The sequence below is a fragment of the Ranitomeya variabilis genome, chromosome 8 (genome assembly GCF_051348905.1).
Source record: "Ranitomeya variabilis isolate aRanVar5 chromosome 8, aRanVar5.hap1, whole genome shotgun sequence".
NCBI classification, from domain to species: Eukaryota; Metazoa; Chordata; class Amphibia; order Anura; family Dendrobatidae; genus Ranitomeya; species Ranitomeya variabilis.
The window spans coordinates 35,804,660-35,831,998 of record NC_135239.1 but is presented as its reverse complement, the minus strand read 5'-3'; the positions used below and the strand labels follow the sequence as shown (position 1 = coordinate 35,831,998).

The 27,339-nt window shown below is 47.1% G+C and overlaps 2 protein-coding genes across 11 annotated transcripts; one reads left to right on the top strand and one right to left on the bottom strand.

Annotated features, from left to right (window-relative positions):
• Window positions 1-1,058: 1,058 nt before the first annotated feature.
• CYB5RL (cytochrome b5 reductase like) lies at window positions 1,059-10,125 on the bottom strand. Of its 10 annotated transcripts, none has more exons than XM_077277524.1 (8): window positions 9,987-10,100; window positions 8,918-8,977; window positions 8,477-8,659; window positions 8,122-8,270; window positions 7,422-7,509; window positions 6,468-6,572; window positions 5,677-5,880; window positions 1,062-2,444 (listed from the first exon to the last, which is right to left on the bottom strand). In XM_077277524.1, the coding sequence occupies exons 2-8, from the start codon at window positions 8,918-8,920 to the stop codon at window positions 2,241-2,243; spliced, it is 936 nt and encodes a 311-aa protein (XP_077133639.1). In that variant the 5' UTR covers window positions 8,921-8,977; window positions 9,987-10,100; the 3' UTR covers window positions 1,062-2,240. The 10 variants fall into 10 exon arrangements, with proteins under 10 accessions (XP_077133644.1, XP_077133647.1, XP_077133645.1 ...); XM_077277525.1 differs by lacking the exon at window positions 9,987-10,100 and adding an exon at window positions 9,605-9,627; XM_077277526.1 differs by lacking the exon at window positions 9,987-10,100 and adding an exon at window positions 9,089-9,409.
• Window positions 10,114-27,126, top strand: MRPL37 (mitochondrial ribosomal protein L37). Its single transcript, XM_077277522.1, has 7 exons — window positions 10,114-10,441; window positions 11,316-11,499; window positions 14,071-14,186; window positions 14,849-15,034; window positions 15,302-15,456; window positions 15,654-15,857; window positions 26,991-27,126. Exons 1-7 carry the CDS (start codon window positions 10,114-10,116, stop codon window positions 27,066-27,068), a joined length of 1,251 nt encoding a protein of 416 aa, XP_077133637.1. The 3' UTR covers window positions 27,069-27,126.
• Window positions 27,127-27,339: the final 213 nt, after the last annotated feature.

Here is a 27,339-nt window from a genome sequence, read left to right as displayed (position 1 = left end):
AAACCGGATGGAATAGCATGCCGCTGTAAGATGCTGTGGTAGCCATGCTGGTTCAGTATGCCTTCAATTTTCAATAAGTCCCCAACAGTGTCACCAGGAAAGCACCCCCACACCATCACACCTCCTCCTCCATGCTTCACGGTGTGAACCAGGCATGTAGAGTCCATCCGTTCACCTTTTCTGAGTCGCACAAAGACACGGTGGTTGGAACCAAAGATCTCAAATTTGGACTCATCAGACCAAAGCACAGATTTCCACTGGTCTAATGTCCATTCCTTGTGTTCTTTAGCCCAAACAAGTCTCTTCTGCTTGTTGCCTGTCCTTAGCAGTGGTTTCCTAGCAGCTATTTTACCATGAAGGCCTGCTGCACAAAGTCTCCTCTTAACAGTTGTTGTAGAGATGTGTCTGCTGCTAGAACTCTGTGTGGCATTGACCTGGTCTCTAATCTGAGCTGCTGTTAACCTGCGATTTCTGAGGCTGGTGACTCGGATACACTTATCCTCAGATGCAGAGGTGACTCTTGGTCTTCCTTTCCTGGGGCGGTCCTCATGTGAGCCAGTTTCTTTGTAGCGCTTGATGGTTTTTGCCACTGCACTTGGGGACACTTTCAAAGTTTTTCCAATTTTTCGGACTGACTGACCTTCATTTCTTAAAGTAATGATGGCCATTCTTTTTCTTTACTTAGAATTTGTATTATGGCAAGAAAAAAGCAGCTAACAGTCTATTCAGTAGGACTATCAGCTGTGTATCCACCAGACTTCTGCACAACACAACTGATGGTCCCTACCCCATTTATAAGGCAAGAAATCCCACTTATTAAACCTGACAGGGCACACCTGTGAAGTGAAAACCATTCCCGGTGACTACCTCTTGAAGCTCATCAAGAGAATGCCAAGAGTGTGCAAAGCAGTCATCAAAGCAAAAGGTGGCTACTTTGAAGAACCTAGAATATAAGACATAATTTTCAGTTGTTTCACACTTTTTTGTTAAGTATATAATTCCACATGTGTTAATTCATAGTTTTGATGCCTTCAGTGTGAATGTATAATTTTCATAGTCATGAAAATACAGAAAAATCTTTAAATGAGGTGTGTCCAAACTTTTGGTCTGTACTGTATATTGGCCAGAAAATTACAAGACTTTAGTATTCACAATACAAGTTGAATACATTACTGAAAAGATCATCTACCTGATGGGGCTGGTCTATTTGCTATGAAAATCCAAATTAGAATCACTATATAATCCTTTTTGAAAGTTTCCTACACTAATTAACCTCTTCCCACCCTATGATGAACTATTACTGACAGCGGCATTTAAGTGGTACAATATTAGTGCGGCGTTTATAGGGATGGCCTATCCAAGACAGGGTCACAAGATGTCAATGGGTTGCAATGGTAGTCAGTAGCTAGCAGAAAGTAGTCATTGTTGTCGCCATCTTGGTGCTTCTTTAAAGCCCAGTTGTAGACTTGGCTTCATAGGGGGATCATTATATTATCATTTGTACCATGTATGCAATACAAACATATCTAAAGAAATGTTTGATCGCAGATTGAAGTAACCTGTGGAACTTAAAAAAAAAAAATAAAGATGGAAAATATATATGTTTAATTTTTAAATCTTAAAAGTCAAATCTCCCCAATTGTCTTCATCCAAAAAGAAGTAAAATAAAAAAATCATATTGAGTGTTGCTGTGTCTGTAAAAGTCAGATCTATCGACATATAAATTTATATAACCCCAGGGTGACCACCATAAAAGAGGGAAAAAAAAATTAAATTACCATTTTTTGGCTGTTGCACCTTCCCAGAACAATGATCAAAATCTTATATATACACCCTAAAAATGGTAATATGCCCTTATAAATAGAAATTCTGTAAAAACTGAAAAATTACCAGGCAAACAGACCTGTAATTACTATAATTACTATTATACATGTCATATTCCCACTGACGATCAGAAGAGTAAATTCCTTTTGTTTTTTTGGCACCAATGCCAACGTTAAATGAAGTTCAATTAAAAAAAAAAAAAAAAAAAAAAGGGGTCTTCTAAAACACGAATCTGAAAATCCAAGAATCTAAATATCATCCAGACAATGGACCTCTTACGACTCCTTGTCCTATTGCCATTTCATAGATGGACTTCTTCCGGAGTGTCAGTTTTTTGGTTCCTGGTCACTTACAACATCGTATCCTCAGTTCTGGGGGACAATATTTTCTTCCTTTATGTTCGATGCACAAATTTGTTAAAATGAGAAAATGGATGTGATGTCGTTCTGCAGAAGTTTTATCATTGCAGTCATGTCCTCAGTGAATGATACCGACCCACAGACGAGGGTGTACGGTTTCCTCCTGCAGGTCTCCAACACTTGGGCCAAGAACTCAGAGTCTATTCGTCCGAGCTTCGAGTTTTCCCTATAACTCATGGGCAGATTGTCTAAGGATTGTTCCTGTGGCAAAAAATGGAGTAAATTAATCAGTGATTAAGAGGAAGTGCCTGAATAGAAAATGATTCACCTCCCAATGCAAATTCCATTTATTAGTAAAATGTACAAACGTTCTGCTGTTTGCAATAAACCAATCATACAAGAACAATGTACAGAACTGAACACAACTAATATAACAAGTGGTTTCTCCAAATTCTACACAAAATGCCACCATTACTGATTGCTGGATAGGCAGACACCAGCTTCTGGCAGCATTCCTGAGGGATATTTGCTCATGCCTCATGGGCAATGGCCTCTATCTCACCAATATTCTAGGTTTTTTGGAGGCAGCCCCCTTCTTCAAAACCCACCAAAGATTTTCTTTGGTTTTAAATGAAACGACTGATGGTCTCTCCAGAATCTTCCAGGACTTTTTCAGAAACAAAGCTTTGGTGGAGTTTTGCTTGGGATGCATGCACTCAGTTAGGCATTAGGTAGCGTTCACACAAGACAATGCGGTTTGGCCCAAATGTGCAGTTTTATTGCTCTAGCAGCTTCCAGCGCCAAACAGAAGTGTTCAACTCCGAGCACAGCTCACACTGAACAGTAGGAAGCTTCCACGTGTTACTCTGCAGCTCCAACACACAGACTGCTCAGCTTTCATAGCTGAACCATGCAGTCTCCAGAGAGAGACCCTGGCTTGTCTCTGTCCCATCTACATCTCACATTTTGGCTGGTCACTCACCAGCTTCAAAGCACGTGACTCTGCTCAACATCCAGCAGACTGACACAAGGTGAACCCATTCCCTGGTTCTTAGTCAAAACTAGCCAGGAGCATCTTATTAAGGCTTGCAGTAGTAGGATTTAACCCTGTCCTCCCTGTCATTGCTACAAATGTCAGAAGGTCCAATGATGCCCAGAGTACAGCCCTCCATGCAAAAGGCATGATTTCTCCTAGGATTTCCTGAAACTTTAATGAATCCATCTTGCCCTACACGTGCTGTAGATTTCTATTGCAAGAAGCAAAGCAGCCCCAACGCATCATCGAGCAGCTGCCACACTTTGCCATAGGCATCACCGAGCTACTGCCACGTTTCACTGTAGGCATCAACAAGCTGCCACCACACCTCACTGCAGGCATCACCGAGCCACTGTCACGTTTCACTATAGGCATCAACAAGCTGCCACCACACCTCACTGTAGGCATCACTGAGCTGCCACCACACTTCACTTTTAGCAGGGTGTTCTTTTCAGAGTATGGTTCATTCTGCCAAGCCTAAAAAGTTAGTTTTATTTCATCACTCCATGGAGCAGAATCCCAAAATTTCTGTGGCTTATAAATTAGATTGTGAGCATATTTGAGCCTACTGATCTTGTGCTTGTAAGTCAGGATTGGTGACCTTCAGCGTTTAGTATGCGCATTAATGTTAAAACCAATATCTCAGTGTTCGCTGTCACCAATTCTTGCAGCAGGTTATTTGCAATCATTCGGTGGGGTTCTGACCACCGGACTCCGCAGGCTTCTGGTAGCAACCGGTGATGGCTTCTTTTTTCTTTATATTTTATAACAATGAACAGGTAGAGAATGCACAAAAATCAAGTAAAGTGTTTGCAATTTTTATGGTCATGAATAAATGAGAACATGACCTTCCTAATGGTCTAAAGAAATAATGCAATAAATCACAGATAAAATAAAACATGTCCCAATAGAATAGTCATAATTCAAGTATGTAAAGGACTGGCACTGAACACCTCAAGTGTGGTGGACCAGGCCCAGATATTCATTGTGGCCGTCCATACCATTATATACACAAGACACAAGCATTCACACACTCCTCTGCTCCTAAACTCAGAAAAGTAGTATAGAAAGTAGGCGAATTAACAATAACGTATCAGTGGTGACGATACTTCGGATTAACCATAGGCTCCGTCTATAGCCAAAGAGACCACAATTGATCAACTATATGAGGGGCATTATCTGCCCATTGTTAAATACTTTGTAAGTGGGACATATTCATAATCCAGCGGGATTATTTTGGTGGATCTGTCGATTTTCATGCCAAATAATCACTTTCCTGGTACAAAAAAGTAGTGTATAAAAAAAAAAAAGCCTAGAAGACATAGTTGTGAAGAGAACAAGTGAAAGGGCATAAAATTGACTATTTCTGACCTTAAAAGGGTAGATTCAGGGCAGGACCAAACATTATGGGCGAAAGTCCTCGATGCTGCTCTAGTCAGAAGGTTTTGTGCAGGTCTACATCCAATGAGGATTTGTGGTCGGTTCTGCAAGATGTTTGGAACAACCTCCCTGTAGATCTCAATAATGTCTATATTTTAAAATGATCCCAGTCATCATATGCCTCGCCAGTCCAGGTATTTGATGAGTTTTATCTCAACCACACCTAATGAAGCCCTTGGTTATTACACCAGCGTGCTGAAGACCACATCTGATTTTCCAACGTGTGCTCTTAAGGGGGATTCTATTCAGAGGTTGAATATTCCGAGACTGCAGTAGTCAGTAAAAGTGGCACTTTGGGCTGAATTTTGTGCTGAACCATCTTCTACTGTATATTAGTTGTGTTGAGCTTTTTGCAATTTTCTTGTTACACTGGTTTACTGCAAACAGCATTTTGCTAATAAACTCAATTTCCAATGGCAGATAAAATATTTTTATTGCAACTGTAGGCCCGTATAGTAGATGTATACACATCACATGCTAACATCTGCGTCCAAGGCTGTTTTTTTTTATTAAATAAATATTACTGCATGGCGCATTATTTTTTCCCATCAACATAACAGTTACTTTGGTGAAACCTTCCAGACCACCACATCAGTCAATGGGGTCCGTCAGCCATTGCTGTTATCCAGCATGCAACAGATTAGACACAGTCATATTTTGTGTTCAGATGTTAACAGAAATAACTAAATGTGCAAAACAATGACACTTTTTATCACGTCTATTACTTGTAGATTGGTGGGGGATCTGGACTTGAGACCCCATCGATCACTGAAAACACCAATAAAGTCTGAAGCTTAGGATACAGATTCACAGCTCGTGCCCGATCGTCGACTTTCTACTGAATTTGTGCTCCGCTGTGTTCACGCTCAGGCAGGAGAAAGATGTATGACAAATACGGTAACCAATACGGTATGTAGAGGATATTACACAAATCCAAGGCTTACCGGCCGGGCTTAATGATTCCTAGAAACCACAAAGGTAATTCACATGTTATGGGATGGCTGACCACGTACTCACTTGGCTAAGGACATAGAATATCCTTACGTTCCAGAATCTTGACTGCTCCCTCAGAAAGTTCTTCATATAAACATTTTGGAAATTTCGAGCACAGACCACCAGTGTTATGAAGGTTTCGTCATCTTCATTGTCGGTCACATGGGTCAAGATTGGCAGCATCGGGGCTACTCCTGTTCCCGAACACAGCATGAACAGCTCCCCAAACTAGGAGAAGACAAGCCAGAACAAGAACTTGGAAACTGATTAAGACATTGTCATCTTATGGCCACCATACACATGGTGAAAGGTGAACACTGATTTTGGCGGCACCAGCTGGTCATCTGATGTGTTTAGGGGCCTCAAAACTCTTCCATGCCAGATGTCGTCGGAGGATATAATGATGTTGGAATTTCAAGCCTCTGCTAGAGATGGACAGTGGCACCTTTCTTCTCACCCCGCATTGTCGCCAAAGCTTTGACCACTTTGCCAGAGCTCGGAAAAACTGGCGTGAAAACTCCAAGAGTCGCCAAATTTTTGTACAATCGAGTTGCACAAAAATGTTGCAGTTTTTCAAAACAATTTACACCAGAATTCTGCCAACATGGCTTTGATGAATCGAGGTCTATGTTTTCTTTGAAACATATCAGAATTTCGGAGAAAGGCATACCACTCTGCACTCATGCAGCCTGGCTCTGATTCATGCTACCCGTCGTGGTTTGGGCAGCATGAATTGAGTGACAGGTTCCTTTTAATAGAGACTAAGTACAAAGCTTTTCGGAGCAAGAAAAGGGTACCTAGCCTTTAGTCCTGACCTTGTTTGGCTTGTATAAGAAACCTCCAAATGGTCCTCTCCATGCTATAGAGTCTCCCGGCTTCCAGCACTTTATGTACTTTGACATCAAGCCGTGCTCGTAAACCTGCAACAAGTTCTTTACATTATCAAAGGAAATGCCACATTTGTATCACACATAATTTAGTATTATCTTATATATTTACCCAGAAGAAGACTGTATATTCCATTATTACCCACACAGGTTCCCAAGACAGCCATAACAACCACTGCTTAGGAACGCAGAGCTAAAACTAAGCTCTTAAAGGGGATGTCCACTACAGAACACTGCTTGCTCAATCAATCCAGAGTTCCATATCAAATAAAAACTATGGATACTCGCCTCCGCAGCAGTGATATTGGTGCACTTGACAAGACATTGTTTTATCATGTGACCACTGCAGTCAGTCGGCAGTCGCTGATCGTCCGCAGCTCATCAATAGTTACAGCGGTCGTGTGTCTTGCAACTGCTGCAGCCAGTGTCACATCACCCGCCTTGAACAGCAACTGTGCAGCTGCGAGAGGAGAGTATCTATTGATTTTATTTTTTTATGGGGTCCAGAATTTATTAAGCAGAAGTTGTAGAGTAGTGAACAACAACTTTACCATTGGTTGGGCAAGTTAGATTGCCACGTTTGGAAGTCATCCCTTATCCGTAGGATATAATGTAAAGTACGGTAATGATCATAGGGGGTCCAACTGCTGGGACAAGTCTTAGCAGGTCAAGCACGCACCCCCTCCGCTCCATTTATTCCCATTGCTACTGCCAGAGATAGCGGAACTCTGTGCTCTAGAAGTCCCATAGAGGACGAATGCAGTGCAGGAAGGTATGGTCAACCTCAGCTCCATTCATACAGGGCTCTTCAAATCCCCATTGTCTGTACTGGTGGAAGCCCCAGAAGTCGGACCCTTAATTCCTATACAAAAGTACATGTACCTTTATTAAAACTTCAAAAAAGCCCTGTACATCCACAGAACTGATGGGGGTGTACGCTCTTTGGATCTCCATCCCATTTACTACACCTCTGCGAAAGTAAAGATAAAGATTTTAGAAGGCACTGTAGCGGTCATTGTGCCCAGTGCGAAGATTATGGAGTCGTACTGCTACTTATTGTAGGGGAGAGGACTGTGATAGGGAGACCCTCGCCTGCTCCATCATGTATCGGGAAGATGTTCACCGCTTATCTCATTCTATTAAACTATAGTCTTAGCTGGATTGATAGCGGGACGGGTCTCTTGGCATGCTTGTTGATGGTTTCCATTAGGGTGAAGGCACGCTTTGCTAAACAGACGAAGGAGGGATGAATGAAACGTTGCCCCCTTTACCAGTCAGGGGGCTGAAGATTGTCTGTATATTATCCAAAGGTGATAATTTGTGGATCAACAGGGAGCCAACCCCGCAGTACCCCAAAACTCCAAAGTGACTCATCAGAATGGAGAAGTGGCCACACATATATTTCACCGCTCCTCCATTCATTTTCTTTGGGGCTGCAGAAGGCCGTGCTGGTGCTCCCATAGAGAATGAATAGAGCGGTGGCACGTACGGTACATGTGCGGCCACCGCTCTATTCTTATGGGGCATTTCAGAGCAGGGACAATCCATCAACAAGGAAAATATCAGTCCGGGTATGTGATACCTCAGCACAAGATGTTGTCCTAACTTCAGTCCCAAACTAGTCCCGGATGGGAGCTGAAATCTGTAGCGACCGGTGTCCTCAGTCTCCTTCTCCACGGAGCACAGCGGAAACTCAGAAAAGGTTTCTGAAGTCAGCAGCACATTGCGGTTCTGTGGGAGGACGGTGGCGGGTCATCACATGATCACCGATCGGAGAAAACCAACCCTAGACAATCCCCCTCACTATAATGCAGAATCTACATGTGCAGTATTCATCTATAATGGCCCCAGAAATACAGTCTGTATCGCAGTACAAAGCTGCATTCACCATGCAATGTAATGCAGAGTATATATGAAGTTACTGCGCAATAGATCACCTGTACTCGGATTTTCCGCAGGAGGTCGGGGTTGTCTTTCTCCTTCGCTTTCTCCCATAATTCCAGCTCGGCCTGATAGAGATCATATATACAGGGGGAGCAGCCGCTTCCGCAGCACTGTGCCGCCGTCGGCTCCACCGGTTTGAGCGATGACCAGTCATTCTTATCATTGTTGGTCATAACCTGTAGAGAAAAAAAAGACACAAGAGATTTTAGTTTGCAGATACAGCTCCAGCGCTAATTATTATCATTTATAGGCCCATCTGCTAATTAAGAATATTTGATAATAAGGCAATGACGTTGGCATATTAACACCTTCGCTTCTGTTTAACCATTTGGGGGCTGCTGAGAATCACCGACTGCAGCATTTCAATGGCTTTGCGCGCTACTCAGTGCGTGAACATGTGATTGGGCGTCATGGGAGAGCGGTAATTTACCCACCATAGACTACAATGCTGCGTCACATCAAACAATCGCAGGTTTGGCTCCCCTCTGGAGAGACTAAAAAAAAAACAAATTAAAAAATGAAATTATTAAAAAAATATATATAAAGAGGTTAAAAACTTTTTTCTACATATTCAAAAAAGAAAAAAATATATATATAAACGTCACCACATCCAAACTGACAGCCTCACAGACAGATCATGGCGGTGCGTTCGGTCCGGCCACTCAGGTCTCTACACGGACGGCGAGTGACACCCGTCTGAAATCTGTCTAAAAAGTGCTCAAAATGTCATTTACACCCCAAAATGGTAAAAATAAAACTAAAGCTCATGACATAGAAACATACAAAAAAGGTAAGAAAAAGTTCAATATTTCTCAACCATTAAAATTGTTTTTTTTCCCCAGTTTTCCAGTGCACTTTCCCACAAAACACACACAAGACACGCACTAATAGACAGATATCCAGTACGTGGACACAGTGTGCGCACAGACACAGACACAGTGTGCGCACAGACACAGTGTGCGCACAGACACATACACAGTGTGCGCACAGACACAGACAGTGTGCGCACAGACCAGAGACAGACACAGTGTGCGCACAGACACAGACACAGTGTGCGCACAGGCACAGGTACAGACACAGTGTGCGCACAGACCAGACACAGACACAGTGTGCTCACAGACACATACACAGACACAGTGTGCGCACAGACACATACACAGACACAGTGTGCGCACAGACACATACACAGTGTGCGCACAGACACATACACAGACACAGTGTGCGCACAGACCAGACACAGACACAGTGTGCGCACATACACAGGTACAGACACAGTGTGCGCACAGACCAGACACAGTGTGCGCACAGACCAGACAGACACAGTGTGCGCACAGACCAGACACAGACACAGTGTGCGCACATACACAGACACAGTGTGCGCACATACACAGACACTGTGCGCACAGACCAGACACATACACAGTGTGCGCACAGACCAGACACAGACACAGTGTGCGCACAGACACAGTGTGCGCACAGACCAGACACAGACACAGTGTGCGCACAGACACAGTGTGCGCCTGCGGCCACCGCTCCCGCCTCGGGCTCTGCTGCTCTCACTGACTCTCGCTCCGGATCCTTCCAGCTCCGCTCAGCTGACGCTCACTCCCATCATCCCTTGCGCGCCAACATGGCGGCCTCCATGCTCGTCCCATCCGCGGCCGGGGTGTCCTGCGCTCACAGAACCGGTCTCCGATGCCTGAGTGTCAGCGCAAGCCGCAGCAGGAAGCAGGTGGAGCGTCCCCGGGAGAAGAAGGAGCCGCTGGAGATCCCGGGGCTGGAGCGGATCACGTACGCGGACCGCTGTTACTACGTCCCCTGGCTGGCGCGGCCCAAGTACACCGAGTTTCGTATGGACTGGAACCCGCAGTATTACCGCTCCCCGCCCACCCAGCAGATGGCGCTGTACAAGGAGCAGCCCTCCTACATGTTCAACCCCAAGTGCCGGCTGCTGGGAGGTATGGAGGGCAGTGTCCCTGAGATGTGAGGCCTCTGTCTGACTGCTCCGGCTCCGCACACTTCTGTTTTCTTCCCGTTCTTCCTCCTGCAAAACTCTGAATAAATTGCCAGTTGGTTGTGTGGCGTGTATCAAACTGCATATTGACTGGTCCCGGGCTGCGCGTAGGAGCGCGGGGAGGACCGGTCCCGGGCTGCGCGTAGGTGCGCGGGGAGGACCGGTCCCGGGGCTGCGCGTAGGTGCGCGGGGAGGACCGGTCCCGGGCTGCGCGTAGGTGCGCGGGGAGGACCGGTCCCGGGCTGCGCGTAGGTGCGCGGGGAGGACCGGTCCCGGGCTGCGCGGGGAGGACCGGTCCCGGGCTGCGCGGGGAGGACCGGTCCCGGGCTGCGCGGACATGTGTGGGGGAGCGATCTGTAGGAGGGGCAGGACTGGTCTGCGGTCTGTATAGATTGCAGGGAGGTTTTATCTGGGGTCTATGTTGGACCTGATGTGTAGTCTGGCATAATTATGAGGTGTGCTAAAGGGGTCCCATACTATTTGTGATTCGCATGCTGTATGTTGGGGGAATGTTCTAGATAAGTGGGGTGCGGGGGCATAAGGGGAAAAGTTCTCGTGTTGAGAATCTTTGCTGTCCCTGTACATTGGCGTGGATGTGTAACGGAGGCTGCAGCATCTCTTGTTCTCTAGGACCCGACGTGTTCATGGATTTCAGTAAGAGCTGTGTAATGTTTCCTGTCTCCTGTGGTGGCGCTGCAGGGAAATTGAGCTTTTTTTTGCTGGGATCGTGGCTGATCTCCAGGGTTTCGGCAGTGCTACATTCTGTGATCTGCTCCTTGGTTAACGCTCCCGGAGTCACCTTTTTCCCTCTGTATCAGGTGTGAAGCAGGCGCTATGGCTGACAAAGTCCAAGCTGATAGAAGGATTGCCACAGAGGATAGTGGACGTGTGTGAAGACCCGACCTATGCATTCCCCAATCACCAGGAACTGGTGCACAATGCGATCTCCAATGCCTGTCTATGGAGCACCACCGAAGAAATAAGAGAGCGAGAAGAGTACTGGTGAGTGTGGCGGTGACTGGAGTCTATTAAAGGGGTTGTCTCTGCTTCCTAAATGGGTAAAATTGTAGAATTGCAATTTATTTATTGCTCGTTGCCAGCCATCTCTGCAGTCTAAGGGTATGTTGTCCACCTTCAAGAAACTCTGCGTGTTTGACGCTGCGCAGAGCCGCAGCGTCAAACACGCAGCGTCCAGATGTTACAGCATAGTGGAGGGGATTTTATGAAATCCCGTCTCCACTATGCATGGTAACACGCACCCGGCGGCCCTGCGATTCCGGACATGCTGCGCGTCTTTTAAGATCACAGCATGTCTGTTTACCTTACAGCGACGCTGCGCCGCCGCAAGGTAAAACACAGGGCCCTATGTGTGGGGTGCGATGATGTCTTATGTGTGCAATGAACACATCCGGGATCATCGCGTCACAGAAGGGGGCGGAGCGAGTTTGCTGCTCCGTCCAAACCGCCGGCCATCCTGAAAGTTGAAACACCCTAACAATGGTGGCCAAGAGTGCAGCGCTTACAAACTCTTAGCTTTAGAGCTTGTAAGCGTTGCTCTGAATCGGAGTAAATCACTGGATTTGGCCAACTGCAGTCCCCCTGCACTCCTCAGATGCTGCAGAGGCAAAGCTTCCTCTGCACAGGTCTGACCATCAGACTATGCCACAGGTCTGAACTATCAATCATCAGGAGTACACTGCTTCCTGGCAAGCAGGAAGCCGGAGGACAGAGGAGCGCTGTGCTCCTGAAGAAAGAACATGAGAAGCCCCCATTTAGCAGAGGGTACTCAGAAATGGAATATTTGGAAAGATACAGGGGAGATGGCATTAAAGGGAACCTGTCACCCCGTTTTTTCCGTATGAGATAAAAATACTGTTAAATAGGGCCTGAGCTGTGCATTACAATAGTGTATTTTGTGGACCCCGATTCCCCACCTATGCTGCCGAAATACGTTACCAAAGTAGTCGTTTTCGCCTGTCAATCAGGCTGGTCTGGTCAAAAGGGCGTGGTGTCTTCCCCCAGATTTTGCTTAGTTTTCCGTTGGTGGCGTAGTGGTGTGCGCATGTCCAAGGTCCCGAATCCGCTGCACAGGGGAGTGGAAAGATCGCGATGTGCACTATTTCATTGGTGATCGGTGGGCGCGGCCATCTTCCTTTGGCCGCGCATGCGCAGAAGTGGCGCTCTGCTGGCCGCGGCTTCATGAAAATGGCCGCGGGATGCCGCGCGTGCGCAGATGGAGATCGCGGCGGCCATTTTCCTGAAGCCGAGATGCGAACTCTGCTTCAGGAAAATGGCCGCCGCGATCTCCATCTGCGCACGCGCGGCATCCTGCGGCCATTTTCCTGAAGCCGCGGCCAGCAGAGCGTCGCTTCTGCGCACGCGCGGCCAAAGGAAGATGGCCGCGCCCACCGATCACCAATGAAATAGTGCACATTGCGATCTTTCCACTCCCCTGTGCAGCGGATTCGGGACCTTGGACATGCGCACACCACTACGCCACCAACGGAAAACTAAGCAAAATCTGGGGGAAGACACCACGCCCATCTGACCAGACCAGCCTGATTGACAGGCGAAAACGACTACTTTGGTAACGTATTTCGGCAGCATAGGTGGGGAATCGGGGTCCACAAACTACACTATTGTAATGCACAGCTCAGGCCCTATTTAACAGTATTTTTATCTCATACGGAAAAAACGGGGTGACAGGTGCCCTTTAAAAGGATTGTTTCATCAGTTAGCAGAGACACTCCGAAGGTGTATGGAGAGGGATTGTCTTCATGAGACTCCCCCTTTAAGGAATGCCATTAGGGTGATCATTAAATTGTATCCCAACTTACTCTGTCGCCTCATTGGGGGACACAGGACCATGGGTGTTATGCTGCTGTCCACTAGGAGGTGACACTATGCATAATCTGAAAAAGATTAACTGTGGCTCCTCCTGTGCAGTATACATATTGTACTTGTAGAATTTATCTTCATACGAAGTTACCTCTTTGTAAATACATTGTATCACTTACCTTATACTAATTATCAATTTATAGTATCCTCCAGAGCTGCATTCATAATTCTACTGAACCAAAATCTTCCAGTATTAAATGCTGGCGAAAAGCTAACTATGTCTATGCAAACTTTATAGCAGTGTACATGCATTAGCCTATTTTATATAAAAAAATAAAATAAATGGAGGAGGTTTTGGACAAGAAGCTAAGAAACTATAAGGAAGAAAAAGAAGAGTATGTGAAACTTGGAGAAACAGCTCTAGGGAGTCTTCACTGAACTGGCTCTAGTGGGGGTCTAGTTTTCCTTTTCCTAGAAAGCTGACCTATCATGAGATTTAACAATTCAAACTGCATACATTATTAGATCTTTTAGACCTGATGAGGCCAAGGTACTTACTTTGAAAATGCGTGTTAAAATGATTGTTCAGTCTTCAAATTAAAATGAAGTACACCAGTCTCATCAGGTCTAGAAGCTTTATTTATTAATGTATGCAGTGTATATTGTGAGATAATCCGCTCTGAGAAACAACAAGATGGGGAAAAAAAGTGTAATTACTCATTTCTTTTGTTTAAGTCCGAAGCTGCTGCAAAACCTCCTGCATTTGTGCCAAACACAGAACCACATCTATCCTGCACTGTCACAGAGGGCAATTGTGGAGAATTGGAAATTGAAGACTTCTTGGCATAAAGGTAAACTCCATCTATAAACCTTATTCCTCTAAAGGTTAACCCCTCGTGTGTTTGAGGTGGATTTCACATTGCCGTGACATGACTGCACCCCCCTTCCCCTTTTCTTATGGCAAAATCCAGGTATTGGTGATGAACTTAAAGGGGTTCTTCGCTTCGCACAATCTCTGATGAAATGTACTTTTATGTTAATATGGGAATAGAGTATTTCCTGCTGTGACCCAAAGTGATAATAACTTGATTTCACCATACAGCCCTTTTAACATTAGCTGATGCGAGAAAAGCCTTTAGTTACTTAGAGCTTACCTTGGGTTTCTTTGTAACCTGTTATGTCTTGCACTTGGAGTGATTTTTTTTTTTTGGTTGTCTTTAGTCAGCAACTCCCAGGGAGGGTAATAATGGTCTTGAATTTCCTCCATTTGTACACAACCTATCTGACTGTGGATTGGTGGAGAGTGCAAATTGATAGCAACAGGTCTGTGTAATGCCAAAAGGGACAGGTCTTCCGGAGGAAAAACAAAATCTCCACTGTGGCAAAGGAATGAGGATCCTCAACAACAGGACCCTAGATCAACTCCAAAATAAGGCACTGGAAAATGGGTTTTCTAAACATGACCGATTTAGATTCGGCATCAGGTCACTTTTTATTTTTTTTTATTTTGCAGACTCCACCATTTACCATGTGAGAGGAACTGATGGATCACTGATGAGCACCAAGACCCCACTGGAACCTCTGGCTTCCTCCAGTGAAATCCAAGCGACAGAGCAGAATGTCCTGGCCTCCCTGTATCCGCTGTCTCCTGCTATTGATCTACAAGAGGTGAATGTGTACGAAGAGAAAAACGACATAGGTACGTCCAGTCGTCAGCTGTATGCATCGGCTACTTACCTGACGGCATCTTCTTTTGATTAGCCAGTCTGGCGGGACGTCACATGTTATCGTTGTGGTGTGACGCACATTGAGCCAGGCCGGTTGATCAAAGACGAGCCGTCAGATGAGAGGCAATTCTCAGAACTTCCGTCCGGTGACCAAAGATAACTGATGCGGCCACTGGACCTGGTCGAATTCACCCCAATCTAGTCATTTGCAATCTAATTTTCCAATTTTATTTTTGCAGGATTTAAGGACGGGTTCCCATATTCCCACCCGCACACCGTATACCTCACTGAGCCGTGTAGCACCAGAGCAAAATTCCTTCCAGACCAGCTGAGAGCTAAAATGCTAATGATCGCTTTTGGAGGAGCTGTAGCCAAAGCCAAGATCCTCTTTGGGGTAAGAGCCTGATTGTATTTTCAGCATTGGGGATTAACCCTTTGGTCTGCATCATATCGAGTTTACACTGTGCCGTGTGTATTCGGTGCAGGGCTTCACTGTGTAAACTTTGCACATCTAGATCCTGGGAGGTTCGTGTGGGGCTTGTCCGTATCTACTCCAGAATGATAATGGTAACCGTTATCGTTTTTCACCAGGAGGATGCGAAGACTCTGCCACAACCAATTGTAGTGCAGAGCGTGGGCACCGACGGGCAGTTGTTCCACTTCATGGTGCTGCAGCTAAATACCCTGGATCTAGAATCTAATGATGGCATTAAGAACATTGTCTGGATGGACGGAGACCAGGCGCTCTACGACACAGTGGCGTTCAAGCCAAAAATAAAGAGGAAGGTGGTTTTGGTAAGTGTCTGGAGCCATATGCCCATAAGGTCGGAGGTATGGAAACAGTGCCACCCCTGGCCACAGCTTGTATGCGGTATTATGGCTCCATCCGACAGAGCTGAGATACCACAGACTGTTATAGGTCTCTTTAAGAAGGTGTCTATATTCTTATCCTTTAAATCCCAGGGATTTAATAGTCAAGGTAGATGTAGATGCAGAAGCCAAGGCAAGGTATTACGACAAGAAAAGAAGTACAAAGCCAAGAGTGTCATACATTGGTCTGAATTTTGATGTTTATGTTGAATATATACCGTACATACACTGCTCAAAAAAATAAAGGGAACACTTAAACAACAGAATATAACTCCAAGTAAATCAAACGTCTGTGAAATCAAAATGTCCCCTTAGGAAGCAACACTGATTGACAATCAATTTCACATGCTGTTGTGCAAATGGAATAGACAACAGATGGAAATTATTGGCGATTATCAAGACACCCTCAATAAATGAGTGGTTCAGCAGGTGGGAATCACAGACCACATCTCAGTACCAATGCTTTCTGGCTGATGTTTTGGTCACTTTTGAATGTTGGTTGTGCTTTCTTTCTCGCTTCATTGGGGGACACAGGTAACCATTTGTGTATGCTGCTGTCGCTAGGAGGCTGACACTATGCAAATAAAGAAGAAGTAGATCCTCCCCGGCAGTATACACCCTCCGACAGGCACCAGGCAACTCAGTTTTTGCTTAGTGTCTATAGGAGGCGGACCTGGATCTAACCCCAGATCCATATTTCTTTTACAGGGATTTGTTGTGTGTTATTAATCATTTCCCCCTTTCTTTTTCAGATACTTTCTTCAGCATAACAGGGTGCAGTTTTCTCACCCTGTTTTCCCCACTTTGAGAGACCGAGAGAGCAGTGTGGTATCACCCACATCGCACCCTCTCGGACCCGCTGGGCAGGACCTCGTCCCCTGTCACCCCTTCGGGTGTTCAGGGTGACCTTTTTTCTCGGTGGCCAGTCCTTGCCCTTTTCCCCTCCTCATCCCTCTCCTCGGAGTGGGCTGAGAGGAAGACGGCGGCCACTTCCAGTGACCCTCTCCCCCTGTTTAGGGGTTGATGCCGTCTTCTGCGCCGCAGCTCATGGTGCGGGAAGGAGGACTTCATTCCTAGGACCCTCTCCTCGGACAAGGGCTCCTGACGTGTTCCTCAGCCTCAGGTAGGGAATCTTCAATCAACAAGCGTTCTGCGTGGGCAGATCAGGATGGCGAACGGCAGAGCCAGTAACCCCCCCATCGATCTCTTAGGAGGGCTGTTAATCTTGTGCCGCTCCAGTCATTGGCCACTAGCGTGGCAGGCATCTTTAATTTTCCCCCCTTTCTCTTTCAAACTCATTTGGGCGCGCGCGCCATTTTTTTCCTATTCAGGCGGCCTTTTCGGCGCCCGGCTTACCACGCCCTTCTACGGCATTGTCCCGCCCTGCGTCCCCGCGGACACGCCTTCCCCGGAGACCAGCACTCTCGGGGGCGTCTCTTTCTCTTGGGAGTTCCTCCCTCCCTTCTGTTCTTGGACACGCCCACCTCCGTCGCGTTGTTCCCGCGCTCCACAGGCCGACTTCCTCTTCCTGCTGCGTCTCCGTCACATCGCGTGGGACACGCTGTTTTTTCGGTAGGCTTGGCGTTACTGCTCTCTCGGGCTCTACTCCTCCCTGCAGTATTTCTCTGCACCTGCGGTACAAGGTAATACCTCTACCTATGTCCGACCCCGCACCAGGCTATTCCACTACGGTCATCCACTACGCCTGCGCTCACTGTAAGAAAAAGTGGGCCTCGGGTCATTCTTCTCCTTTCTGCCCGTCCTGCGTTCCTCCCACCATGTCAGTCCCTCAGGAAGCTCCTATGTCTTGGGATGAGTGCACCCCCCCTCCCCCGGAGTGGGCTGTTGCAATGTCTCAATCAGTGTCAGACCTGACTAAGGTGTCTCAGTCTCTGGTCCAGGCACTTGAACGTATCCCGCTTCTCTCTAATGCCACCAGTGCCACGAACGCCTCTCACGGCGATTCACTCGCACCTGTCCTAGACCCTCACAGAGGCAGACTTGAGAAAAGAGACAGAAAAAGGACCCTATCTAGATCCGCTTCCAGTTCCCCGGACCACACCAGGATACCCAGGGACCCTATCTGCCCGGTCCCCCTCCTCGCAGGCGGACCTCGGGTCTGACGTAACCTCTCAGTCGGAATCTGACTCGGATGCAGATCAGACTTCCGGAACACAGGAGATGGTCGATAACCTTATTTCGGTTATTATTCAGACGCTTGAAATTAAGGAGGATGAGACAAGCTCTCAGGACGTCTCTGTTGCGTTTAAATGGATTAAACGTCCCTCTAGGGTTTTTCCTAATCACAAGGAGTTTGACAACACTACGTCTACACACTGGGAAAACCCTGGTAAGCGTTTCCCTGGCAGAAAACGGCTAGACGTGTTATACCCTTTTCACTCCGACATTGTCAGCAAATGGTCCGAGTCTCCTAAGGTCGATCCGCCTGTATCCAGTCTATCGTCTCAGACGGTTTTGTCTATTCCGGACGCGGCTTCTCTTAAAGACCCCACGGACAGACAAATCGAGGCATTATCCAAATCGGCGTTTGAGGCTTCTGGGGCCTCCTTCTGTCCTAGTTTTGCATCTTCATGGGTAGCGAAAGCTGTGTCAGCCTGGGCCAAAACCCTGCGAAGAGGCATTTTGGCCTCTGCTCCTGCTGAGGAACTGTCTGATTTAGCAGATCAGATTTTTCTTGCGGGTAAATATCTCATGAATGCCTCCCTTGATGCGGCAGCCTGCTCGGCTAGGGCTAAGGGTATGTGCACACGTCAGGATTTCTTGCAGAAATTTCCTGAAGAAAACCGGAAATTTTCTGCAAGAAATGCGCTTTTTTTTTTTTTTTTTGCCTTTTTTATCGCGTTTTTTTAGCATTTTGCAAGCGAAATTAGCTTACAGAATGCTAAAGTTTTCCAAGCGATCTGTAGCATCGCTTGGAAAACTGACTGACAGGTTGATCACACTTGTCAAACATAGTGTTTGACAAGTGTGACCAACTTTTTACTATAGATGCAGCCTATGCAGCATCAATAGTAAAAGATAGAATGTTTAAAAGTAATAAAAAAAAATGGTTATACTCACCTGCAGACAGCCGATCTCCTCAGCGGCGTCCGTTCCTATAGATGGTGTGTGTGTGCAGGACCTTCGATGACGTTGCGGTCACATGACCGGTCTCACGACCAATCACAAGACCGCGACGTCATCGCAGGTCCTTCACCACACACCAGCTATAGGAACCGAAGCGGCAGCATGCACCTGAGAGGCGGGAAGACTGCGGGGGCCATCGAAGGTGAGTATATCACTATTTTTTATTTTAATTTTTTTTTTTTACCAATTATATGGTGCCCAGTCCGTGGAGGAGAGTCTCCTCTCCTCCACCCTGGGTACCAACCACACATAATCTGCTTACATCCCTCATGGTGTGCACAGCCCCGTGCGGGAAGTAAGCAGATCAATGCATTCCTAGGTGTGCGGAACCCCGCAATTCCGCAAATGTAATGAACATGTTGCTTTTTTTTCCGCGATGCGATTTTTTCGCAGAAAAAAATGCAACATTTGCACAAAAAATGCGGAATACCCTGAAAATAATGGGAGGCATATGTTAGCGTTTTTATGTGTTTTTTTCACGTTTTTATAGCGAAAAAACGCGAAAAATACTGAACGTGTGCACATGGCCTAACAGTAACATTGTGGCCATTCGCCGGGTCCTTTGGCTCAAAGCGTGGAACGCAGATCCTGCTTCTAAAACATCCCTCACTGGTCTGCCCTTCCAGGGTTCTAGACTCTTCGGCACGCAGCTGGATCAAATGATCTCGGACGCTACGCGTGGTAAAGGTACCTTCACACTGAACAACTTAACAACTATAGCGATCCGTGACGTTGCAGCGTCCTGGATAGCGATATCGTTGTGTTTGACACGCAGCAGTGATCAAGATCCTGCTGTGACATCGTTGGTCGGAGCTAGAAGGCCAGCACCTTATTTTGTCGCTGGATCACCCGCTGACATCGCTGAATCGGCGTGTGTAACGCGGATTCTGCGATGTCTTCACTGGTAACCAGGGTAAACATCAGGTTACTAAGCGCAGGGCCGCGCTTAGTAACCCGATATTTACCCTGGTTAACATTGTAAATGTAAAAAAAAACAAACACTACATACTTACATTCCGGTGTCTGTCGCGTCCCCCGGCGTCCGCTTCCCTGCACTGTGTCAGCGACGGCCGGCCGTAAAGCAGAGCACAGCGGTGACGTCACCGCTCTGCTTTAGGGCCGGCGCTTACACAGTGCAGGGAAGCGGACGCCGGGGGACGCGACAGACACCGGAATGTAAGTATGTAGTGTTTGTTTTTTTTTACTTTTACAATGGTAACCAGGGTAAACATCGGGTTACTAAGCGCGGCCCTGCGCTTAGTAACCCGATGTTTACCCTGGTTACCCGGGGACTTCGGCATCGTTGGTCGCTGGAGAGCTATCTGTGTGACAGCTATCCAGAGACCACACAACGACGAAACAGCGACGCTGCAGCGATCGGCATCGTTGTCTATATCGCTGCAGCGTCGCTTAATGTGACGGTACCTCCTTACCCCAGTCTAAGCCTAAACGTTCCTTCAATAGGAGGGGCCCCCAGTCCTTTCGGTCCTTTACCTCCTCAGGAAACCCTAATCAGGACCGCTCTTCCTCACAAGGAGACCGGAGGAAGCCTTCTTTCAGGCCTCCCCCGCGCTGGAGAGCTATGAGCCACCCCTCAAAACCATCTGGATCTCGGGGCCACAGATTTTCTAATAAATGACGGGTCGCCCCCACCTGGAAATCCTTCCAGGGTGGGAGGCCTGCTTCTTCTGTTCTCGGTAGTCGACGACGCCTGGGTCAGGGAGATCGTCACTTCAGGCTACAAGATAGAATTTTCTTCGCCCCCAGGAAGACGTTTCCTGCTCTCTCGTCCTCCCAAACAGTCCTCCCATCTCCCAGGGCTTCTCCAGGCCGTCAATTCGCTCCTCGCCTCAGGAGTCGTAGTTCCGGTTCCTTATCGTGAGTGGTTTTCAGGTTTCTACTCGAACCTGTTCGTGGTTCCAAAGAAGGACGGCTCGCTCCGTCCAATTTTGGATCTCAAGCGGTTAAGCCGCCATCTCCGGATTCGGCACTTCAGAATGGAATCACTACGCTCGGTGGTTGCGTCCATGGAACCGGGAGAGTTTCTGTGTTCCGTGGACATTCAGGATGCGTACCTACACATTCCGATTTGCGTACGGCATCAGAGGTTCCTCCGGTACGCGATCCAAGAACATTACCAGTTCACGGCTCTCCCTTTCGGACTGGCGTCTTCTCCCAGGGTCTTTACGAAGGTTATGGCAGCAGTCATGGCCATTCTACATTCAAAGGGGATTCTGGTAATCCCATACCTCGATGACCTCTTGATCAAGGGTTCGTCCCGGCGGGATTGAAGCCAGAGCCTCCAGCTTACACTGGACACTCTTATTCACCTCGGCTGGATAATCAACTACCAGAAGTCATCCTTGATTCCAACCCAACGTCTGGAGTTCCTGGGCATGGAATTCGACACCTCTCGGGCTCAGGTCTTCCTCCCCAAGGAGAAGTTCCTCTCTCTTCGTCGGGGTGTCAGAGCGCTAAAGGGCCCGAACCCTCTGTCCCTCCGCCTCGCCATGAGGGTTCTGGGGAAAATGGACGCTTCTATGGAAGCGGTCCCCTTTGCTCAGTTCCACTCTCGTCCCCTCCAGCTGGCCCTTCTGACTGCGTGGGACAGGAACCCGCTTTCCCTGGACCGTCCGTTTCGCCTCTCTGCCAAGGTGAAGCAGTCTCTCTCTTGGTGGACGCTGTCCACCTCCATTCTGCGAGGGAGGTCATTTCTCCCAACCCGCTGGCAGGTGATCACTACCGATGCCAGTCTCCAGGGTTGGGGAGCGATCTTTCTCCACCTCACGGCCCAGGGCCGCTGGACTGCTCAAGAGGCGCGTCTTCCTATCAACCTCTTGGAAATCGGAGCCATCTTCCTAGCCCTCATCCACTGGGAGTCTCTCCTCTCGGGAAAGTCGGTCAGCATTCAGTCGGACAACGCCACAGCCGTGGCTTACATAAACCCATCAGGGAGGGACTCGCAGCAGACAAGTCATGACGGAAGTGGCAAAGATTCTACGTTGGGCGGAGAGCCACGTTCCCTCGCTATCAGCCGTCCACATCCCAGGGGTGGACAATTGGGAAGCCGACTTTCTAAGTCGCCAAGGCATCATGACGGGCGTGTGGTCTCTCCTTCCCTCAATCTTCAGCCAGATTTGTCAGCGGTGGGGCGTCCCAGACATCGACTTAATGGGCTCCCGGGCAAACCACAAGGTTCCCCAGTACGTTTCCAGATCTCGGGATCCGATGGCCGTCGGATGCGACGCTCTCGTGAGCGAAGTTCCAGATGCCCTATCTTTTCCCACCCCTCCCCTTGATCCCGAGGGTTGTCAAAAAAATCAAGTCGGAAGGGGTCCTCGTGCTCTTGGTAGCTCCAGATTGGCCTCGCAGGGCCTGGTATGCGGAACTAGTGAACATGCTATCGGACGTTCCATGGAGACTACCGGATCTTCTTTCGCAGGGGCCCCTCTTCCACCCGAATTCTCAGTCTCTGCATTTAATGGTATGGCCGTTAGGCCGTGGTCCTGAAGGACGCGGGCTTTTCTCACAGCGTCATCCAGACTATCTACCACAGATGTTGGAAGGCCCTTTTCTGATGGTGCGAGGACAACAGTCTGTTTCCTATGACCTTTTCCCTTCCATCCTTTCTCAGTTTCCTTCAAGCGGGTCTCGATTCGGGACTTTCCCTTAGCACCTTGAAGGGTCAGATTTCTGCTCTGTCCATTCTTTTTCAAAGAGACCTAGCCTCCCTTCCTCAGGTGAGGACCTTTTTTCAGGGGGTCACTCATATAGCTCCTTATCATCCTGTCGAGCCTTGGGATCTCAACCTCGTGTTAGACGCCCTCCAGCGTGCGCCTTTTGAACCGATTCAGGACATTTTCTTCTCGTTTTTATCTTGGAAGGTAGCCTTCTTGGTCGCCATCACCTCCATTAGAAGAGTGTCGGAGCTGGCGGCATTATCCTGTCTTTCTCCCTTTCTAGTCCTGCACCAGGACAAGGTGGTTCTTCGACCGGTTCCTTCCTTCTTACCGAAGGTAGTCTCGACCTTTCACATCAATGAGGACATATTCCTCCCTTCCTTGTGCCCTTCCCCGGTTCATCCCTTGGAGAAATCCCTTCACAAGTTGGATGTGGTCAGGGCTATCCGGATTTATCTTTCCAGAACTGCTTCCTTTCGTCAGGCCAATCCTCTGTTCATCGTCTCGGAAGGTTGTCGAAAGGGGCTCCCCACCTCCAAGTCCACAATTGCTCGTTGGATCCGTTCGGCGGTTCTGGAGGCATACCGTGTCCAAGACAAACGGCCTCCTTCGGGGGTGAAGGCTCACTCTACCCGGGCTGTGGGAGCTTCCTGGGCAGTTCGTCACCAAGCTTCGGCCTCACAGGTTTGCAAGGCCGCAACGTGGTCATCCATTCACACCTTTGTAAAATTCTAAAAGGTGCATACTCAATAATAACAAAGGTCCCAACATCATAACGGCAGTCTGAGCAAAAGCACATATAAGTAATGTGCCCCCGGACAAATTATGTCCGCTCCATAAAATACATATGAAAACAGGAGAATAAGGAATATATATATATATATATATATATATATATATATATATATATATATATATATATATATATATATATATATATATATATATATATATATATATATATATACACACAGTGTCTTTATTAGTAAAAATATTAAAAACAGAGATCAGTAATACCACATGATATAGGCATTCCTAATCAAACACAGAGGGGGACCTACCGCCACTGTACCCCCCCTATATAAATAAGTGGCTATACACTGAGGGAATGAAAAGCCCCATGTGGAAGGTAAAGTTGGCCAGCCTGGATTTGTGTAGAACAATCCAAATGAAAGTCGGATTGAAATAACAAATTCTAAATAATCCATAATACAAACATGGATATGACAAGTAGGCTTACCAACAGGGAGGGCAACGGAGAGGAGTCCCGCCGGAAAAAAGCGCCTACAAGGTGCATACTCAGGCTTCTGCGGACGCGAGCCTGGGTAGGAAGATATTGCAGGCGGCGGTTTCTCACCGGCCGACCTAACTCCTCTTTCTCTGCAGATATCCCGCCCTAGGGACTGCTTTTGGACGTCCCATGGTTACCTGTGTCCCCCAATGAAGCGAGAAAGAAAGAGGGATTTTTGGTTCTTACCGTAAAATCTCTTTCTTGGAGCCTTCATTGGGGGACACAGCACCCTGCCTTGAAGTTGTACCGTGTTGGCTAACGTGCTGTTGTTGTGGGTTGGTACATAGGTTGAGTTTAATATTTCTTGTTCCTACTACTGCTTTTGCACCAACTGAGTTGCCTGGTGCCTGTCGGAGGGTGTATACTGCCGGGGAGGAGCTACTTCTTTATTTGCATAGTGTCAGCCTCCTAGCGACAGCAGCATACACCCATGGTTACCTGGGTCCCCCAATGAAGGCTCCAAGAAAGAGATTTTACGGTAAGAACCAAAAATCCCTCTTTCACACTCGTGGTAGGTAGTGATGAGTATACTTGTTGCTCGGGTTTTCCCGAACATGCTTGGGTGGTCTCCGAGTATTTATGACTGCTCGGAGATTTCGTTTTCCTTGGGGCAGCTGGATGATTTGCGGCTACTAGACAGCTTGATTACATGTGGGGATTCCTTAGCAACCAGGCAACCCCCACATGTACTCAGCCTGGCTAGCAGCCGTAAATCATCCAGCTGCGGCAATGAAAACGAAATCTCCGAGCAGTCATAAATACTGGGAGACTACCCGAGCGTGCTCGGGAAAATCCGAGCAACGAGTATACTCGCTCATCACTAGTGGTAGCATGAGACGGACTCTACAACCCACACAAGTGGTTCAGGTAGTGCAGCTCATCCAGGATGGCACATCAATGCGAGCTGTGCCAAGAAGGTTTGCTGTGTCTGTCAGCGTAGTGTCCAGAGGCTGGAGGTGCCACCATGAGACAGGCCAGTACACCAGGAGATGTGGAAGATGCTGTAGGAGGGCAACAACCCAGCAGCAGGACTGCTTCCTCCGCCTTTGTGCAAGGAGGAACAGGAGGAGCACTGCCAGAGCCCTGCAGAATACCTCCAGCAGGCCACAAATGTGCATGTGTCTGCACAAATGGTTAGAAACCGACTCCATGAGGATAGTCTGAGTGCCCGACGTCCACAGATGAGGGTTGCGCTCACAGCCCAACACCGTGCAGGACGCTTGGCATTTGCCACAGAACACCAGGATTGGCAAATTCGCCACTGGTGCCCTGTGCTCTTCACAGATGAAAGCAGGTCCACACTGAGCACATGTGACAGAGTCTGGAGAAGCCATGGAGAGAGATCTGCTGCCTGCAACATCCTTCAGCATGACCGGTTTGGCAGTGGGTCAGTAATGGTGTGGGGTGGCATTTGTTTGGAGGGCCGCACAGCCCTCGATGTGCTCGCCAGAGGTAGCCTGACTGCCATTAGGTACCGAGATGAGATACTCAGACCCCTTGTGAGACCATATGCTGGTGCAGTTGGCCCTGGGTTCCTCCTAATGCAGGACAATGCCAGACCTCATGTGGCTGGAGTGTGTGAGCAGTTTCTGCAAGATGAAGGCATTGAAGCTATGGATTGGCCCGCCCATTCCCCTGACCTGAATCCGATTGAGCACATCTGGGACATCATGTCTTGCTCCATACACCAAAGTCACGTTGTACCACAGACTGTCCAGGAGTTGGCGGATGCTTTATTCCAGGTCTGGGAGGCCGCCTCATCAGGAGCATGCCCAGGTGTTGTAGGGAGGTCATACAGGCACATGGAGGCCACACACACTACTGAGCATCATTTCCTTGTCATGTGGCATTTCCACTGAAGTTGGATCAGCCTGTAATTTGATTTTCCACTTTGATTTTGAGTATCATTCCAAATCCAGACCTCCATTGGATATTCATTTTGCTTTAAATTGATAATTGTTATGTTTTATTGTTATGAACACATTCCACTATTAACAAATCCACATTCCTAACTGTAATATTTACATTCAGAGATATCTAGGATGTGGCATTTTAGTGTTCCTTTTATTTTTTTTTGAGCAGTGTATATTTGCACACAATAGGAGACACACAGAAACTACACTAGTTAAGAATTTAAAAACAAGAAACATAAGTCTTTCATCCTTTTTTTTTTTTTTTTCCCTGACCCTCCCAAAAACTTAGCCAAGTACATTTTTGTACATCTCTGAAAAAATGCAAATAGACGTAAACCAGACACTGAGTAGTTGTTTGAGCTGCATCTTGCCCTTTGTTTTTTTTTTTTTTTTTTGTAATTCAAGAGTATAGGTCCAGCAAAATGCACTGTATAAATGTGAACCTAGCCTAAGCCTGCGCCACCCACGGCAGCCAGGAGCCGGCTGAAAGGCCCTAGTCACCAGAATCTCATCTGCAGGCTTCATATGAAGTCGTTATTTGTAAATAGTACAAGTGATCAAATAACTGCAGGTTTAGATCCCCCTATAGGGACTAAAAAAAAAAAAGTTTGAACCACCCCCTTTTTTTATCATTTTGAAAAACAAACAGATCTGGAGTTAATCAAAAAAAGTTATTTTACCCATAAGGTAAACTCTGCAAAGAGAACAAAAATCCAGAATTGTCGGTCCTTCCACAAGAAATACACTACAAAGTGATCAAACTGTGGAATTAATGACTACAGCTTGGCCCACTAAAATTATAAGCTGTCAGCCAGCTCCATCGCTGAAAAATTCTCAATGTTGAGTCTCAGAAAACAATTCAATTAATTTTTCTTTTACAAAGTTCAGTCAAATGCATTGTGCATTACAAAAATGCAACTCGTACAAGAAAAAAAAAAAAAGCAAAAATGTAAATTGGATTTTTCATAAAAAAAAAAGAAGCTCCATGCACATTCGGTTTTCATCATTTTTTTTCCTTTCTTTCCAGGTACCTGCAGGCATAGCTGGTTTCAACCCAGCTACCTTTGTGAAGTTTTGGGCGATGTACCTGAATGGAGCAGTTTGATTACTAGTAAAATATCTGTACATACAATTTACTGAAATAAATCTGACTATTTATAGAAGGATGCGCCCCGCAGTGTGTGTGTAATGCCGATGTATAAAACTGTGGGAGAAAATAGTCCTGAAAATGGGTTTGGGTCCAGATGGCATGGGTGGATGTTTAGGAGTAAAATGCACAGCGAGGACATTAATAAAACGTATAAAAACAATTTTTGGCTACTTGAAGAGGAAAGTGCTCCCAGCAATGGGGGGGGGGGGGAGAATTTGGATAATGG

Excerpts from the sequence above, each read along its gene's own strand:
- CYB5RL (XM_077277524.1), bottom strand. Across the intron at positions 8,271-8,476 it reads TGCGGAAAATCCGAGTACAG|AACCGCAATGTGCTGCTGAC; the intron begins GTGATCTATTGC and ends GTCCTCCCACAG. Across the intron at positions 2,445-5,676 it reads TATTCTATGTCCTTAGCCAA|GAACAATCCTTAGACAATCT; the intron begins GTGAGTACGTGG and ends TTTTTGCCACAG.
- MRPL37 (XM_077277522.1), top strand. The coding sequence starts at position 10,114 with ATGGCGGCCTCCATGCTCGTCCCATCCGCGGCCGGGGTGTCCTGCGCT. Across the intron at positions 11,500-14,070 it reads AGAGAGCGAGAAGAGTACTG|TCCGAAGCTGCTGCAAAACC; the intron begins GTGAGTGTGGCG and ends CTTTTGTTTAAG. Across the intron at positions 14,187-14,848 it reads GAAGACTTCTTGGCATAAAG|ACTCCACCATTTACCATGTG; the intron begins GTAAACTCCATC and ends TTTATTTTGCAG.